Genomic DNA, 14,600 nt, shown 5'->3' on the forward strand with positions numbered 1-14,600 from the left:
CTTGTTCCTCCCTGAATTAAATCAGTGTGACAAGGTCATTAAACTAGTAGGGATATTTATGGTAATACTGTACTGCAATGTTTTTAATGAACTGAGAATGCCCCTTGCATTTTTAGCTATTATAGACTATAGTCTATAGAAGCTATTGGGATGGGTATCCGTCCGTCGTCAGAATGTATGTATGTATGTATGTATGTCCGTTTGTGAGGAGTCCGTCCACTCGAATATCTTGAGAACCGCAGTACTTACTGATTTGATATTTGTTGTGTAGGTGAAAAATATGATTATGAGAAACTACATTTTTTTAATTTTTTGATATTGTTGAAAATATGCAAATTAGTGCCAAAAAAGGCGATTTTGGTAAAAAATCTTCTTCTTCATAACCGCTGGTCAGACAGCTTTGTTATTTGGTATACAGGTCCCTAGGGATAACCCAACTTAGATTTGTTCAAATTGTGATGAAATATGCAAATCTGTATTTTTAAGGAATTTTTTAGCCGCTGTCAGCGACGCGGAGCTTATCAAATAGGTTGATTTTCCATCGTCGTCGTCGTCCGTCAACAATTGCCTTCTCCTCTGAAACCGCAAGTCCAATTGCTTTGAAATTTTATATGCAGTTCACTTGGGGTGACCTCACTTAAGTTTGTTCAAATCGTGGTGAAATTTGCATATTTGTATTTTGGGGGCATTTTTTGGTGTTTTTGGTAAAAAAATCTTCTTCTCTGAAACCGCTTGTCTGATTGCTTTAAAATTTGATATGCAGTTTACTTTGGGTGACTTCAGTCAGATTTTTTCAAATCGTGGTGAAATTTGCATATTTGTATTTTTAAGGCAATTTTTGTCATTTTTGGTAAAAAAATCTGTAAAAATCTACTTCTTCAAAACTACCAGTTAGATAGCTTTGATATTTGGTACATATGTCCCTAGCGATGATCTATTTCAGATTTGTTCAAATTGTGCAGAAATATGCAAATTTGCATTTTTAAGGCCATTTTTGCCATTTTTGGTCAAAAAATGTATTTCTCAAAAAGTACTGGTCTGATATTTTTGAAATTTGGTATACAGGTTTGTAAAGATGAACTTATTAATATATATTGAATTTCTGATGAAATCTGTAATTTTGTATTTTGGGGCAATTTTTGCCGTTTTTGGTCAAAAAATGTGTATTTCCAAAACTACTCATCTGATAGCTTTGAAATTTGGTATACAGGTTCCTACAGATCACCTTAATGATATTTATTGAAATTATGATGAAATCTGCAATTTTGTAATTTTGGGGCAATTTTTGCCATTTTTGGTCAAAAAATGTGTTTCTCAAAAAGTACTGGTCTAATAGCTTTGAAATTTGGTATACAGGTTTCTAAAGATGAACTTATTAATATATATTGAATTTCTGATGAAATCTGTTATTTTGTATTTTGGGGGCAATTTTTGCCATTTTTGGTCAAAAAATGTGTATTTCCAAAACTACTCATCTGATAGCTTTGAAATTTGGTATACAGGTTTCTATAGATGAACTAAATGATATATATTGAAATTATGATGAAATCTGCAACTTTGAATTTTTGGGGCAATTTTTGCCATTTTTGGTCAAAAAATGTGTTTCTCAAAAAGTACTTGTCTGATGCCTTTGATATTTGGTATACAGGTTCCTACAGATGCACTTAATATGATATATTGAATATATGATGGAATCTGCAATTTTGTATTTTTGGTGCAATTTTTGCCATTTTTGGTCAAAAAATGTGTTTCTCAAAAAGTACTTGTCTGATGCCTTTGATATTTGGTATACAGGTTCCTAGGGGTTGTCTTAGTGTGATATGTTGAAATTTGATGAAATCTTCAATTTTTGTATTTTTGGGTCAATTTTTGCCATTTTTGGTCAAAATATTTGTTTCTCAAAAGTTACTCATCTGATAGCTTTGATATCTGGTATACAGGTTCCTTGGCTTTATCTTAATGTAATATATTGAAATTATGATGAAATCTTCAATTTTGTATTTTTGCAGCTAATTTTGCCCTTTTTGGTCAGGCCATCCTGAAATGAGCTATCAAAGATATCCACCTTCTTCATCAATACATGTGTCACAAAAAGTTATTCTCTACATAACACATCAGAACTCTGTCGACTGTCGGGTCGCTCGTTTTTTCAAAACCGCTGGTCAGCTTTAATATTTGGTTAGGTCCCAAGGATGACCTTAGTGAGATAATTTCATACAGTCAGGAAATACTTCATTTTGTATCCATGTCTATAGTAGCTTCAGGGACTTTGGCCCTATGTTTTATTATACCTGAAAATGATTGTAGAAAAGATTGTTCCTTCAATCCATATTACAATTCCATGACAGCAATCTTAAATAGTTGAGAATATGCAACCTTCAATTTCATGGGGAGTCAATTGACTTGAAATTGCTAGAGGCCTAAACATTACGTCACTCTGGAGTTACCTTGTGGTATATTTACCTAGCTATACATCTATACAGCCACTAGGGAGGTTGTTAACTTCCTGCTAATTGCCTGTCAGTGTAATTGAACAGAAAGTAAATACATGTAATTTGCAGCTACCATAAAGTCAAATCCTGAGACTTAATAGGAATGCTCCATTTTTGCTCAGCTATTCTGACGGCTAGTCCATCTGGAATCTTGTGTGTGTGTGCTGGAATATACAATCTGCTACCAAGAATATGATGCAACTTCAGTTTACATTCACTATTGAGATTGGTTCAACTCCTGGTACAACCATTTATTAGGGGCCCAAGCCGACCGGCTGGGCCCCTATTGGTTTTATAGGAGTTCAACTTTCTTCTACTTCTTCTTCTTCTTCTTCTTCTTCCGCTCTTTTTTTATCGACCTAGAACTCAAACACCGCTTACCGCAAACTTCTGAAACTTGCAGGGCTAATAGGTACCTATGAGATCTCGTGCACCTGGGTATACAAATTTCGATTGGTCACGTGACCTGGCGGCCATATTGGATTTTCGAAAAATACCGATTTAATTTTAAAAATCTTCTTCTCCAGAACCAACATACAGATGTAGCTGAAATTTTACTCATGGCATCCTGAGAGTGATCTCTTTCAAGTTTGCGAAAGACGTTTGGATCGGTCACGTGATTTGGCCGCCATCTTGGATTTCAGAAATCGCAATTTAATCATTAAAAATCTTCTTCTCCGGAACCAACACACCGATTTAACTGAAATTTTACTCATGTCATCCTTAGAGTGATCTCTTTCAAGTTTGCGAAAGACGTTTGGATCGGTCACGTGATTTGGCCGCCATCTTGGATTTTACGAAAATCGCAATTAATCATTAAAAATCTTCTTCTCCGGAACCAACACACACGATTTAACTGAAATTTTACTCATGTCATCCTTAGAGTGATCTCTTTCAAGTTTGCGAAAGACGTTTGGATCGGTCACGTGATTTGGCCGCCATCTTGGATTTTACGAAAATCGCAATTTAATCATTAAAAATCTTCTTCTCCAGAACCAACACACCGATTTAACTGAAATTTTACTCATGTCATCCTGAGAGTGATCTCTTTCAAGTTTGCGAAAGACGTTTGGCACACCGCTTACCGCAAACTTCTGAAACTTGCAGGGCTAATAGGTACCTATGAGATCTCGTGCACCTGGGTATACAAATTTCGATTGGTCACGTGACCTGGCGGCCATATTGGATTTTCGAAAATACCGATTTAATTTTTAAAATCTTCTTCTCCAGAACCAACATACAGATGTAGCTGAAATTTTACTCATGGCATCCTGAGAGTGATCTCTTTCAAGTTTGCGAAAGACGTTTGGATCGGTCACGTGATTTGGCCGCCATCTTGGATTTTCAGAAATCGCAATTTAATCATTAAAAATCTTCTTCTCCAGAACCAACACACCGATTTAACTGAAATTTTACTCATGTCATCCTTAGAGTGATCTCTTTCAAGTTTGCGAAAGACGTTTGGATCGGTCACGTGATTTGGCCGCCATCTTGGATTTTACGAAAATCGCAATTTAATCATTAAAAATCTTCTTCTCCAGAACCAACACACCGATTTAACTGAAATTTTACTCATGTCATCCTTAGAGTGATCTCTTTCAAGTTTGCGAAAGACGTTTGGATCGGTCACGTGATTTGGCCGCCATCTTGGATTTTACGAAAATCGCAATTTAATCATTAAAAATCTTCTTCTCCAGAACCAACACACCGATTTAACTGAAATTTTACTCATGTCATCCTTAGAGTGATCTCTTTCAAGTTTGTGAAAGACGTTTGGATCGGTCACGTGATTTGGCCGCCATCTTGGATTTTACGAAAATCGCAATTTAATCATTAAAAATTTCTTCTCCAGAACAAACACACCGATTTAACTGAATTTTACTCATGTCATCCTTAGAGTGATCTCTTTCAAGTTTGCGAAAGACATTTGGATTGGTCACATGATTTGGCCGCCATCTTGGTTTTACGAAAATCGCAATTTAATCATTAAAAATGTTCTCCTCCAGAACAAACACCGATTTAACTGAAATTTTGCTCATGTCGTCCTTAGAGTGATCTCTTTCAAGTTTGCGAAAGACGTTTGGATCGGTCACATGATTTGGCCGCCATCTTTGATTTTACGAAAATCGCAATTTAATCATTAAAAATCTGCTTCTCCAGAACAAACACCAAAATCTTTTCGCAAACTTAATAGGCCACACTACTAGATGCTATATAATAAATTTCAAGGAAATTAACCAGGCAGTTTTTGAGAAGAAAATTTTTAAAGTATTATTTTTCTGATTTTTCAATGACCTTTGACCTCCCCTATACCTCTGCAGCTAAGCTATACAAATGGCTTATTCTGGCCTATGTAGAGTCATATCTAATTCTGGGCAATCTAATAGAGCAAGAGGTCAGATTTTTGGTATATAGGGATAACTACAAAAAAAAAATTTTTAACAAAATGTCACATGACTTCGATGACCTTTGACCTCAAATATACATATACGTCCATAACTTAGGAACCACAAGTGCTACATCCTTCATATTTGGTAGGATGGGAGACCTTATGGTGCCATATCCGGTACCTCATTAAATATGCACATATCTAATTTTGGGCTAGCCAATAGAGCTAGAGGTCTGATTTTTGGTATATAGGCATAACTTAGCAATACAATTTTTTTGACAAATTGTCACGTGACCTCGATGACCTTTGACCTTAAATATACGTATATGTTCATAACTAAGTAACCACAAGTGCTACACCCTTCATATTTGGTATGATGGGAGACCTTATGACACCACATCCTGTACCTCATTAATTATGTGCATATCTAATTCTGAGCCAGCCAATAGAGCTAGTGGTCTGATTTTTGGTATATAGGGATAACTAAGCAATACAATTTTTTTGACAAAATATCACATGACTTCGATGACCTTTGACCTCAAATATACATATACGTCCATAACTTAGGAACCACAAGTGCTACATCCTTCATATTTGGTAGGATGGGAGACCTTATGGTGCCATATCCGGTACCTCATTAAATATGCACATATCTAATTTTGGGCAAGCCAATAGAGCTAGAGGTCTGATTTTTGGTATATAGGCATAACTTAGCAATACAATTTTTTTGACAAATTGTCACGTGACCTCGATGACCTTTGACCTTAAATATACGTATATGTTCATAACTAAGTAACCACAAGTGCTACACCCTTCATATTTGGTATGATGGGAGACCTTATGACACCACATCCTGTACCTCATTAATTATGTGCATATCTAATTCTGAGCCAGCCAATAGAGCTAGAGGTCTGATTTTTGGTATATAGGGATAACTAAGCAATACAATTTTTTTGACAAAATATCACGTGACCTCGATGACCTTTGACCTTGAATATACGTATATGTCCATAACTAAGTAACCACAAGTGCTACAGCCTTCATATTTGGTCTGATGGGAGACCTTATGACACCACATCCTGTACCTCATTAATTATGCGCATATCTAATTCTGAGCCAGCCAATAGAGCTAGAGGTCTGATTTTTGGTATATAGGGATAACTAAGCTTTACAATTTTTTTTGACAAAATGTCACGTGACCTCGACGACCTTTGCCCTTAAATATGAGTATATGTCCATAACTCAGTAACCACAAGTGCTACATCCTTCATATTTCGCCGCCATATTGGATTTTACGTAAAACATGCAATTCCCACTGACACGTACAGTAACTATGAGATGATGTTCAAAATCATACTTTTCTAAGATCGAATTTTGCACATAATATCATTAGTGCAAGATCTTTCAACCATGTTATCCGCTTGGGCCCCGCCAACGCTGCTTGCAGCTTTAATTCTTCTTGTAAATGACATGGTAGGGCAGGATCAATGCTACAGCCACACAGAAATCTGTCAGCCATGGTTTTGTACAAATGCAGGTTCTCATTCTAATTTTGGAAACACGAAAATTAGATGGTGTATATGCAATATCATATGTTACAAAGGTCAAGTTGTATATCAGAGTCAGAAATTGCTGCTTAGGCCAAACAAAATAATAGCTTTGTTTCTGGTCATTGATATGTGGCAAAAATGATGCTGCGACGCGATTTTTTTTAATATTTGGTGGAATTTGACACATTTTTCCCTTTTTCCATAGGGGCAAATGAAAAACAGGAAAAAAAAGAGTTGACGAGCACACTTTGAAATGATGCGCTCGATGACCAGAAACAAATCAACTTTTTTTGCCTTTTATGTAGATAGATGGAGGAAATGTTTGGCAATGCTAAAGAAAGTCTGGTAAAAACAATGCCACATAAGTTGGAAGCTTGAATTGTAATTCCCTGTTCAATCGACTTTATACTGCATTTAGGACCCGGCGGGCATTGGTACATCACCCAACAAGTTGAATGTCATTGCCTGATTTGAGTAATACTGGGCAAAATTCAAGGAAGAGGTACGGCCACAAACTGCTGGTGTCACACTTGCCATAGATAGAACTCAGCGGCCCCTACATCATGGTTGCACTTACTGCAGAAAGTTGATGTACCAGTTCTTCAATGTTGCCTTATTCCCTTTCACCACTGTGGTTTGAACTAATTCCAGAGTCTTTTTATGGTAAAGTTGGACTGCTAGACAGGGAAATGGGGGGTTAAAGGGTTATACTGGCACCATGAAAGGGAATACATTTTGATGCAATTGTTAACTGAAATCTTTCCAATGATTTATTTTGCGCTGCAATGCCATTGTGCAGTGACTCATGTAAAGCAATACACGTATGAAGGGTGAACAAAACCACTCAGCAAATTTGACATCATAAGAAGCCATCGTGGATGTAAGGCATTAATTCTACAGAAACAGTGGTTACGGATTGCTTGTTCATGCTCAGCCAAAATAAGCTGATGAGATTTAAAAGATACGTTTGTATTAAAGTAGAGGTGTAGAGTTTTGAGAACGATTGACCACGTTGTCTCTAACCATTCTTACATTTGTGGTAATATATTTTGCATGAAACTGCCTCAGCAATGGGAAAAATCAACAAAATCTGTAGTCACTTAGAGTCACCATGATGTGTAAAATAACCTGCTGAATATTCATGAGGTGAATTTAGCTTAATATTAAAGGCTACAAAGTGACTCGGCACACATTTAAATGTGTATACTATTTTACATCAGAAGACCAGCAAAAGGTATAACTCAGAGAAAAGTATGCACACACAAATATGGTTTGCAGTATGTTTCATTATGTTTTTATTACAAGATGATTTTAGTTCAAAAGTTGACATGTTCTTTCAAAATATTTGAAACAGAAAGGTTGTTCATGTATGATAACAATCTGAGACTGCAGAAATTTTTCTTGACTCTTATAACAATGTATATCCCCTTAAGACGTAAGAAAATGTCACAATAATGCAGATGTATTCTATGAAAAGAATTTCTCATAAAAGATACCTCCTCCAATATCCTATATCTACTTTTGTTAAACATGAACGTATGTAATTTGTGCTGCTCCTCTAATATCCTATATCTAGTTTTCATAAACATAAACATATGTAACTTGCTTGGCTATTCAATAATTACTGGTATGTAGATTTAACCCTTTGAGCGCCAAAGTCAATTTTTGTCACCCTTATAAATATATCCCATTCAATATTTGTTAGATTTTGCCAAAATTTTGATAAAAAACTGAGGCCAATGAAATTTTGTGTTTATTTGGTCCAAAATTATCAGAAAAATTACAGAAAAATTCATAAAAATTGGTAAAATGTTGGACTAACATTTTAGTGGGAAAAATACAGCACTCAAAGGGTTAAGCTGCTAACCTTTCAACTCTAAAGTTCAGATTTCATGACACATGGGAAGAACTTACTCCAAGAGACGGTTACTTCCTCTTTCGGTACAATACTGCAGTGTTTGCAAAATTCTAGATATTACAGTGTATGCTGATGTACTTATTTCATTTTACTGCTAGTAGTAATATCATTTAGCTACATATGCATATAGGCTGCTATACATTAAGGCAGAATGCACCTCAGAGTTTTTTTTCACTCTCGAACTTTTACAATATTCATTTGGCCTACCTTTTGTTGGGGCTCACTTTAAAGCTATTGGGGTAAGAAACACTTTCACCATCTTAGTTTTGTGAAAAACACAAATTTTGATTTCCCCCTACAGATAACACTGGGATGGTGGGAATTTGAATTTCAAATATTGATAAATATTGGGTAATTTGTTTCTCTCGTATCAATCTTTGCATGGTGACATCAGATTTTTATTCTTGATTCAGAAAGAGAGCGAGAATGCTATGTTTGCTCAATCAAAGTTTGAGCAAGTTTAAGTCTTTCATTTTTGAGGCGCAAACTACCTTAACTGGCAGCCTTCGATGTCTGGCAGATCTTCAAACTTACATGTTATAGCTATATTTTGTTTGAACTCATTTTGAAAGATGCAGGGGAAAAATTGATCATCTTAAGTTAACCATAGTAAAAATTTGAAATGTTTTCATTCTCACATAATAAACTGGAATAGATGTTAAGTTTCTTGGAACAGAGTACAAGCAGACGTTCACCACTTTCACTTTTGTTGTGCGTGTTTACCCTTGAGATGATACCAAATGACTGTGTAGCAAATATTACTCACAAAATCTGATCAAGTCAAACATAGTCATTATAAGCTCTGTTTCTGTCCCTTTTCATTCTTTGCTGGTGTCACCTCTTAGCACTGAGAGCATCGGCAAAGAACGAAACAGGGTAACAACAGAGCTATCTCTAAATCTGACTTTGAAACAGCATGGGATCCACTAAGACATTCTAACATAAAACTCAAATACGTTCGTTTAGCATATCTATATAAGTATAGCCATGAATGCAACACTGAAATTTTTCCTCTCACAAATACAAGAATTATTAATTTGGAATGTTGCCCGCCACAATCAGATGCATACTGAATCCTTTAGCATCACCGTAGGGTCCTGTAAATATTGACTTGTACATTATCTTTGCACATGATTGATACAAAAAATATGTTAGTTTACTGAATATTAGCATATCAGGTGATCAAAGCTAGGGGGTTAGAGGTCAACAAAAGTACAGCCATACCCTGACCCAAAAGGAGATCATATTAGATATTATATAATTGCATTATCTGTCTGTCATCTTCACAGCCCTGGGTATGTCTCTGCCCCAATGTATTCAGCAGTTCTACAAAGCTCCAGCATCCTTCAGCATGACTTCTAGCTTGCCTTCACGCTCAAACTGGGTGGTTTCCGATCCTCCGCCGATGAATTTACCATTTATGAACACCCTGGGAACCTGGAGAAATGTATGAAACACAAATTCAGTGAACATAACTGTAGTCTATCATGTTATGTAAGATTCAAATTAGGTCCTTTTCTGTTTGAGAGCACTGTTTGTCTCTTCTTTTTATTACTTACTGAGAACGGATTAGTGTAAATTCATGTAACTGTAAATGATGACGATGTGGTTGTTTATGGGCAATAGAAGGGTGAATGGCCTTCTCCATTTTCTGAGGTCAAGCCCTCTCAATAGACAGGGCAACTTACTGCCTCACACATGTGCCTATGACAAATTTACTGCAGTTGCATGGCAAAGCTTTCCTGTTTACCGAGTACATTTCGAATTATACTGCTAAATAGAAAAGAAAGTAAATGTACATCATATCTCCATGTCCCAGATCAATCTTTCATTACAGACTAAAATAAAAATTTGCTTCTCATGACACTATTAAGTACTGGTAATACCCAATGATGACAGTATACAATCGCTCTAACACAATGTGTTACACCTACGGAATGCGATGCTTTCATTTCACAAATTATGCATTTTCAAGATCAGCTATTCTGAAACACTGCAATCTAACGTTACCGTTATGGTGATACTGTAGGCCCTGACGAGCAGCAGATTTCATCAAATTATTTGTTTCTGTGTATTGGGATAAATATTCAAATTAAGTTTTAAAAATACAATTGTATTTTAAAGTTAGTATCGTGATTACTGAATGCCTGCTGTACTTGATTTCATTAAATATATATCAGGTCAAGTTCACTTGACGCTGTGTGATATTAAAACTTTGTCGGTAGTGTTATTTGTCGATTTTGTTTGATGATATCAAAATGGGCTCACGTGTGGGATGACCCTTCCGTATCATGTTTATTTCAGACGACTCAGAATGTCAATCTTCTGTAACTAATGACGGCCTTAAATTTAAAACTGTCGTCGATGCGGAGTGCAGAGCCTGACTTTAAACGATGGCTTTGTCGCCATGCCAACAACCACCGACGTGAAGTGGATCGTTCAGCTCATGCAGATTGCACAGAGTTAGAAACGCAAACATATTTAGTGAGCACTATGGTTTATGGGACAGCACACATATAAACCACGTTCCGCAAAAATCAATATGCGCTGGAATACAGTTAGCAGAAACCGCGGGTGTGGTAATTTGCATTGTGGCAAATAGTACCATTTTTGACGACTGTTGGTATTAAAATGAAGTGTACACTCAGTGTACGCCCATTGCCATTGGCAATATTCAGTGTGACTATAAAACGTAATTTTGTTGGGAATTTCTGAAATAAAGAACGTCCATGATTCGTGTAAATTGATTTTATTTAATGACCACAAGCATGTAAACCGTAAAATACAGCGTCAAATCATGGGGTCCAGTTTACTAAGCAAATGGTCCAATCGACCTGCTCCCGAAGATGTGTATCTCGTGGGCATGGCAGCAAAGCACGCAAAGGGTTCATAGCTATGACCTATGCAAATGCATGTTGACACCTACTTGCCCTTGAAAATTTGATCGACCTTCCGGCAAATCAATTAGCACCGATTTGACCAGAAACGAATACCTTTCTTTCCGGTAGGGCGGGAATTTGATAAAGGCACTGGCTTAATAACTCAAAACTACACATACACATGATCCTGACCCTCCTTTCAATTCTTTGCCACAGTCGTTTGGAGAGCTATTCAGCGCTGGGACTATTCGCCCCATAGACGAGCTTACAGAAGCGAGAAATACCCCAAGTCTGGAAACAGAATGGCTATAAAAACCACGCCATGTCACATTCCGTGTCCGATTTCACTGTGAAAATTAGCAAGTTCATCTATCATTTAACCGTCGACCGTTCCCTATCATTCTCAAAATTCATACCCAAGAGGTGACCGGAATGTTGCTCACCCTCAGGTTTTGGCGAGGTGTCCGTCGAATTCGGCCGAAAATCACACGAACGAGCGTTTTTGAATCAGATAAAGTATCAGGTATGAAATTTTAGAATGATAGGGAACGATCGACGGTTGCATGATAGATGAACTTGCTAATTTTCACAGTGAAATCGGACACGGAATGTGACATGGCGTGGTTTTTATAGCCATTCTGTTTCCAGACTTGGGGTATTTCTCGCTTCTGTATACTCGTCTATATGGGGCGAATAGTCCCAGCGCTGAATAGCTCTCCAAACGACTGTGTTCTTTGCTGACAACTTCCTTACCGATCTGCCGCCTGTCAATTTGGACATGTAGTCTTGAATTTCCTCACAGTCATCTCTGTCTTCAATTTCGATGATGTCTAGGCTGTTGATCTCGTGCTTACTCAGGGCTGTCTTGGCCATTTTGCAGTACGGACAGTAGCTCTTCGAGAACACAACCACTTTGCTGCCAGCGATCTTCGCATCAGCGAATGCCTTTCCCTTGGACATGTCGTTTAAATTGCAGTAGTAGACAGCTTGAAGATAGCACGTGGAAGGGAGCTGGGGTCTAGCCGGAAATCTGTCGAAGGATACTGTAGTACGCGTCCGAAACAAGGTCAGGCATAAACCTGTTCTGGAGAAGGCCGAATATGATGCGAATTTCGCAAACTGCAGAACGAAACTGCAAGTCATGTAGTTCCTCGGTAAAGAGACAGTCGATTGGTGAAGGTAATGTTATGTAAATTTGCATATACGTATTCAGGGCCAGACATATGAGGGCGCTATGCACTGCGAACGTCATCAACATCAGACCACAAATTTTATAATAAGGTATACCTCCGACCTTTTGGCCCCTGATTTCCGAAGGCAAATTTGACCTATGTCATCACGCTGTCAGTCTGAGTGTCAGTCTGCCCAGCTGTCCGTCCGGAGACCAAAATTGTGTAGCTCATAATCAAAGAATTAATGCACCAAATGAAATAGCATAGGTACGTATGAGGAATGTTACAGTGTGCAAGACTGAGTGGAATGTGAGAAACGTGACTTGCACAGTTCAGCATAAAAAAGACCATATTACATAATGATTGAGTTATTACCTTGATATTTGGTGAATAAATTTGTACGGACAATGTGTTTGACGTTTCTTAAAACTAATATAAAATTTGGGGGTTTTTTGGGGTTTTTTTTGAAAATCTGGTCATTTTTTGTCACAAGTCTTTTCTTCAGAAACTACTGGTCCTTTTTAGGATTCTTTTGCATGACCTCATTGTTACATGTTCAAACAATGATGAAATTTGATGCGTATATTTGGGCCCTATTTCGTTTACATTTTTGTTGAAACACGTTTTTCTCAAAAGCTGCTGTTAGGAAAAAAAAACAGTTTTAAAAAGTCAGTAAGAGGTTCCTAAATATGACACTTACTTTTGTATGGAAGACCGGTCACGACATGCGACATGCGAGCTTTTAAAACTGCGATCTGCGGTGAGGGTTAGGGTTAGGGGTTAGGGGTTAGGGTAGGGGTTAGGGTTAGGGTTAGGGGTTAGGTTTTCTCTCGTAAAAAGGCTCACTTCGCTCTCAACCCTGGAGGTCAGGCCAAGGACAGAAAAATTGTAACGGCATAACTTAGGGTTAGTTAGCGTTAGGGGTTAGGGTTAGGGTTAGGGTAGGATTAGGGTTAGGGTTAGGTCGCAGATCACAGTTAAAGACGCAGGTCGTATGTCGCAGGTCGTGACCGGTCTTCCATACATGTAGGAGTCCTAACGTGGCCGCTATTTCTCCCAGGGTGTATTCATTGTAGAAGTATGCAGAAATAAGCTCGTCTCTACCTCTGTAATCCATCGTTAGGAGGAGAACGAAATGACATATATGCAAACGCCATATTAGTTTTGCAACTCGCATGTCGCAGTTTAAGAACTCGCATGTCGCAGTTTAAAAAAAAACTCGCATGTCGCATGTCGTGACCGGTCTTCCATACTTTTGAAATTGAAAATTGTTTATTTTTAGAGCAATTTTTGCCATCTTTCGATCAAAATATCGTCATTCTTAAAATCCTAGTCCTGTAGCTTTCAAATTTACTTTACAGATTCCTAGGACTGATTGCAGTCCTATGCAATACTTACGAAATATGCTCAGTACTTTCTTATTTTTTAGTCAGAGAATATACCAGTACCTGTTTCTTGAGGTTTTCCTACACTGCATTTAAGGTGCCGTGAAAGATCTTGTTGGCTGTATAATTGTACTCTTTCTTTCATCGTCATACAGCCATATCACATGGGCCATATAAGTTTGACTTTTATTTCCCTTTTCACTACTATTATTTCATCAATGTGTGAAGAAAACTTTACTGCATATTTTAATTATTCTGCCAGGACGCAAATTACAGGGATGGGTGGGCCGGTGTTTTTTGGTGTTTTTTTTTTTGGGGGGGGGGGGTCGCCATTTTTCGCGCAAGAACGCAAGAATTTTTGAAGGGTCATAATCTTTTGTGCAAGCCTATGGGGGAGGGTCACCTTTTTTATGCATCAAAGCTGAAATTGCATGTGCACGTATTAAAGAATATGGAATACTGAAAAAAGAAAAAATACCTCCTGGCACTTTCATTTTCTGTCATTTCCATTTTCGGCGCGCCCTTCGGGCGCAAGTTTTAGGGTATAATAAACAATGTATTAATGATCCAAGCAGCCACATTGATTTAAGTTGTCATAATTTCTACTTATCCAACTCCTCTATTGTACATATAAACTGTCCCCTATAATGACGCTTTCAATAACAATTTGGGAGATCACTTATTTGATATCATTCTCCCATTGACAATACATTGGTTATAGGTCGATGTCAAATGTTCATGTCGCTGTATGTACATTTTTTATTTTTGAGGACATTGACAGAATACAAACTATTCAGAATAGTGCAAAATGTCAT

The 14,600-nt window shown here is 37.4% G+C and overlaps 1 protein-coding gene across 1 annotated transcript; it reads right to left on the reverse strand.

The window, feature by feature from the left end:
* Nucleotides 1-7,699: 7,699 nt before the first annotated feature.
* On the reverse strand, nt 7,700-12,425 carry LOC139121288 (glutaredoxin-1-like). Its single transcript, XM_070686062.1, has 2 exons — nt 11,982-12,425; nt 7,700-9,786 (listed from the first exon to the last, which is right to left on the reverse strand). Exons 1-2 carry the CDS (start codon nt 12,369-12,371, stop codon nt 9,676-9,678), a joined length of 501 nt encoding a protein of 166 aa, XP_070542163.1. The 5' UTR covers nt 12,372-12,425; the 3' UTR covers nt 7,700-9,675.
* Nucleotides 12,426-14,600: the final 2,175 nt, after the last annotated feature.

Source organism: Ptychodera flava, chromosome 21 (assembly GCF_041260155.1).
Source record: "Ptychodera flava strain L36383 chromosome 21, AS_Pfla_20210202, whole genome shotgun sequence".
In the NCBI taxonomy this organism is placed as follows: Eukaryota; Metazoa; Hemichordata; class Enteropneusta; family Ptychoderidae; genus Ptychodera; species Ptychodera flava.

Bases quoted from the DNA above. Each gene is read 5' to 3' on its own strand.
- LOC139121288 (XM_070686062.1), bottom strand. From the start codon at position 12,371: ATGACTTGCAGTTTCGTTCTGCAGTTTGCGAAATTCGCATCATATTCG. The intron at 9,787-11,981 runs GTAAGGAAGTTG...ACATTTCTCCAG, and splicing joins AATTGACAGGCGGCAGATCG to GTTCCCAGGGTGTTCATAAA.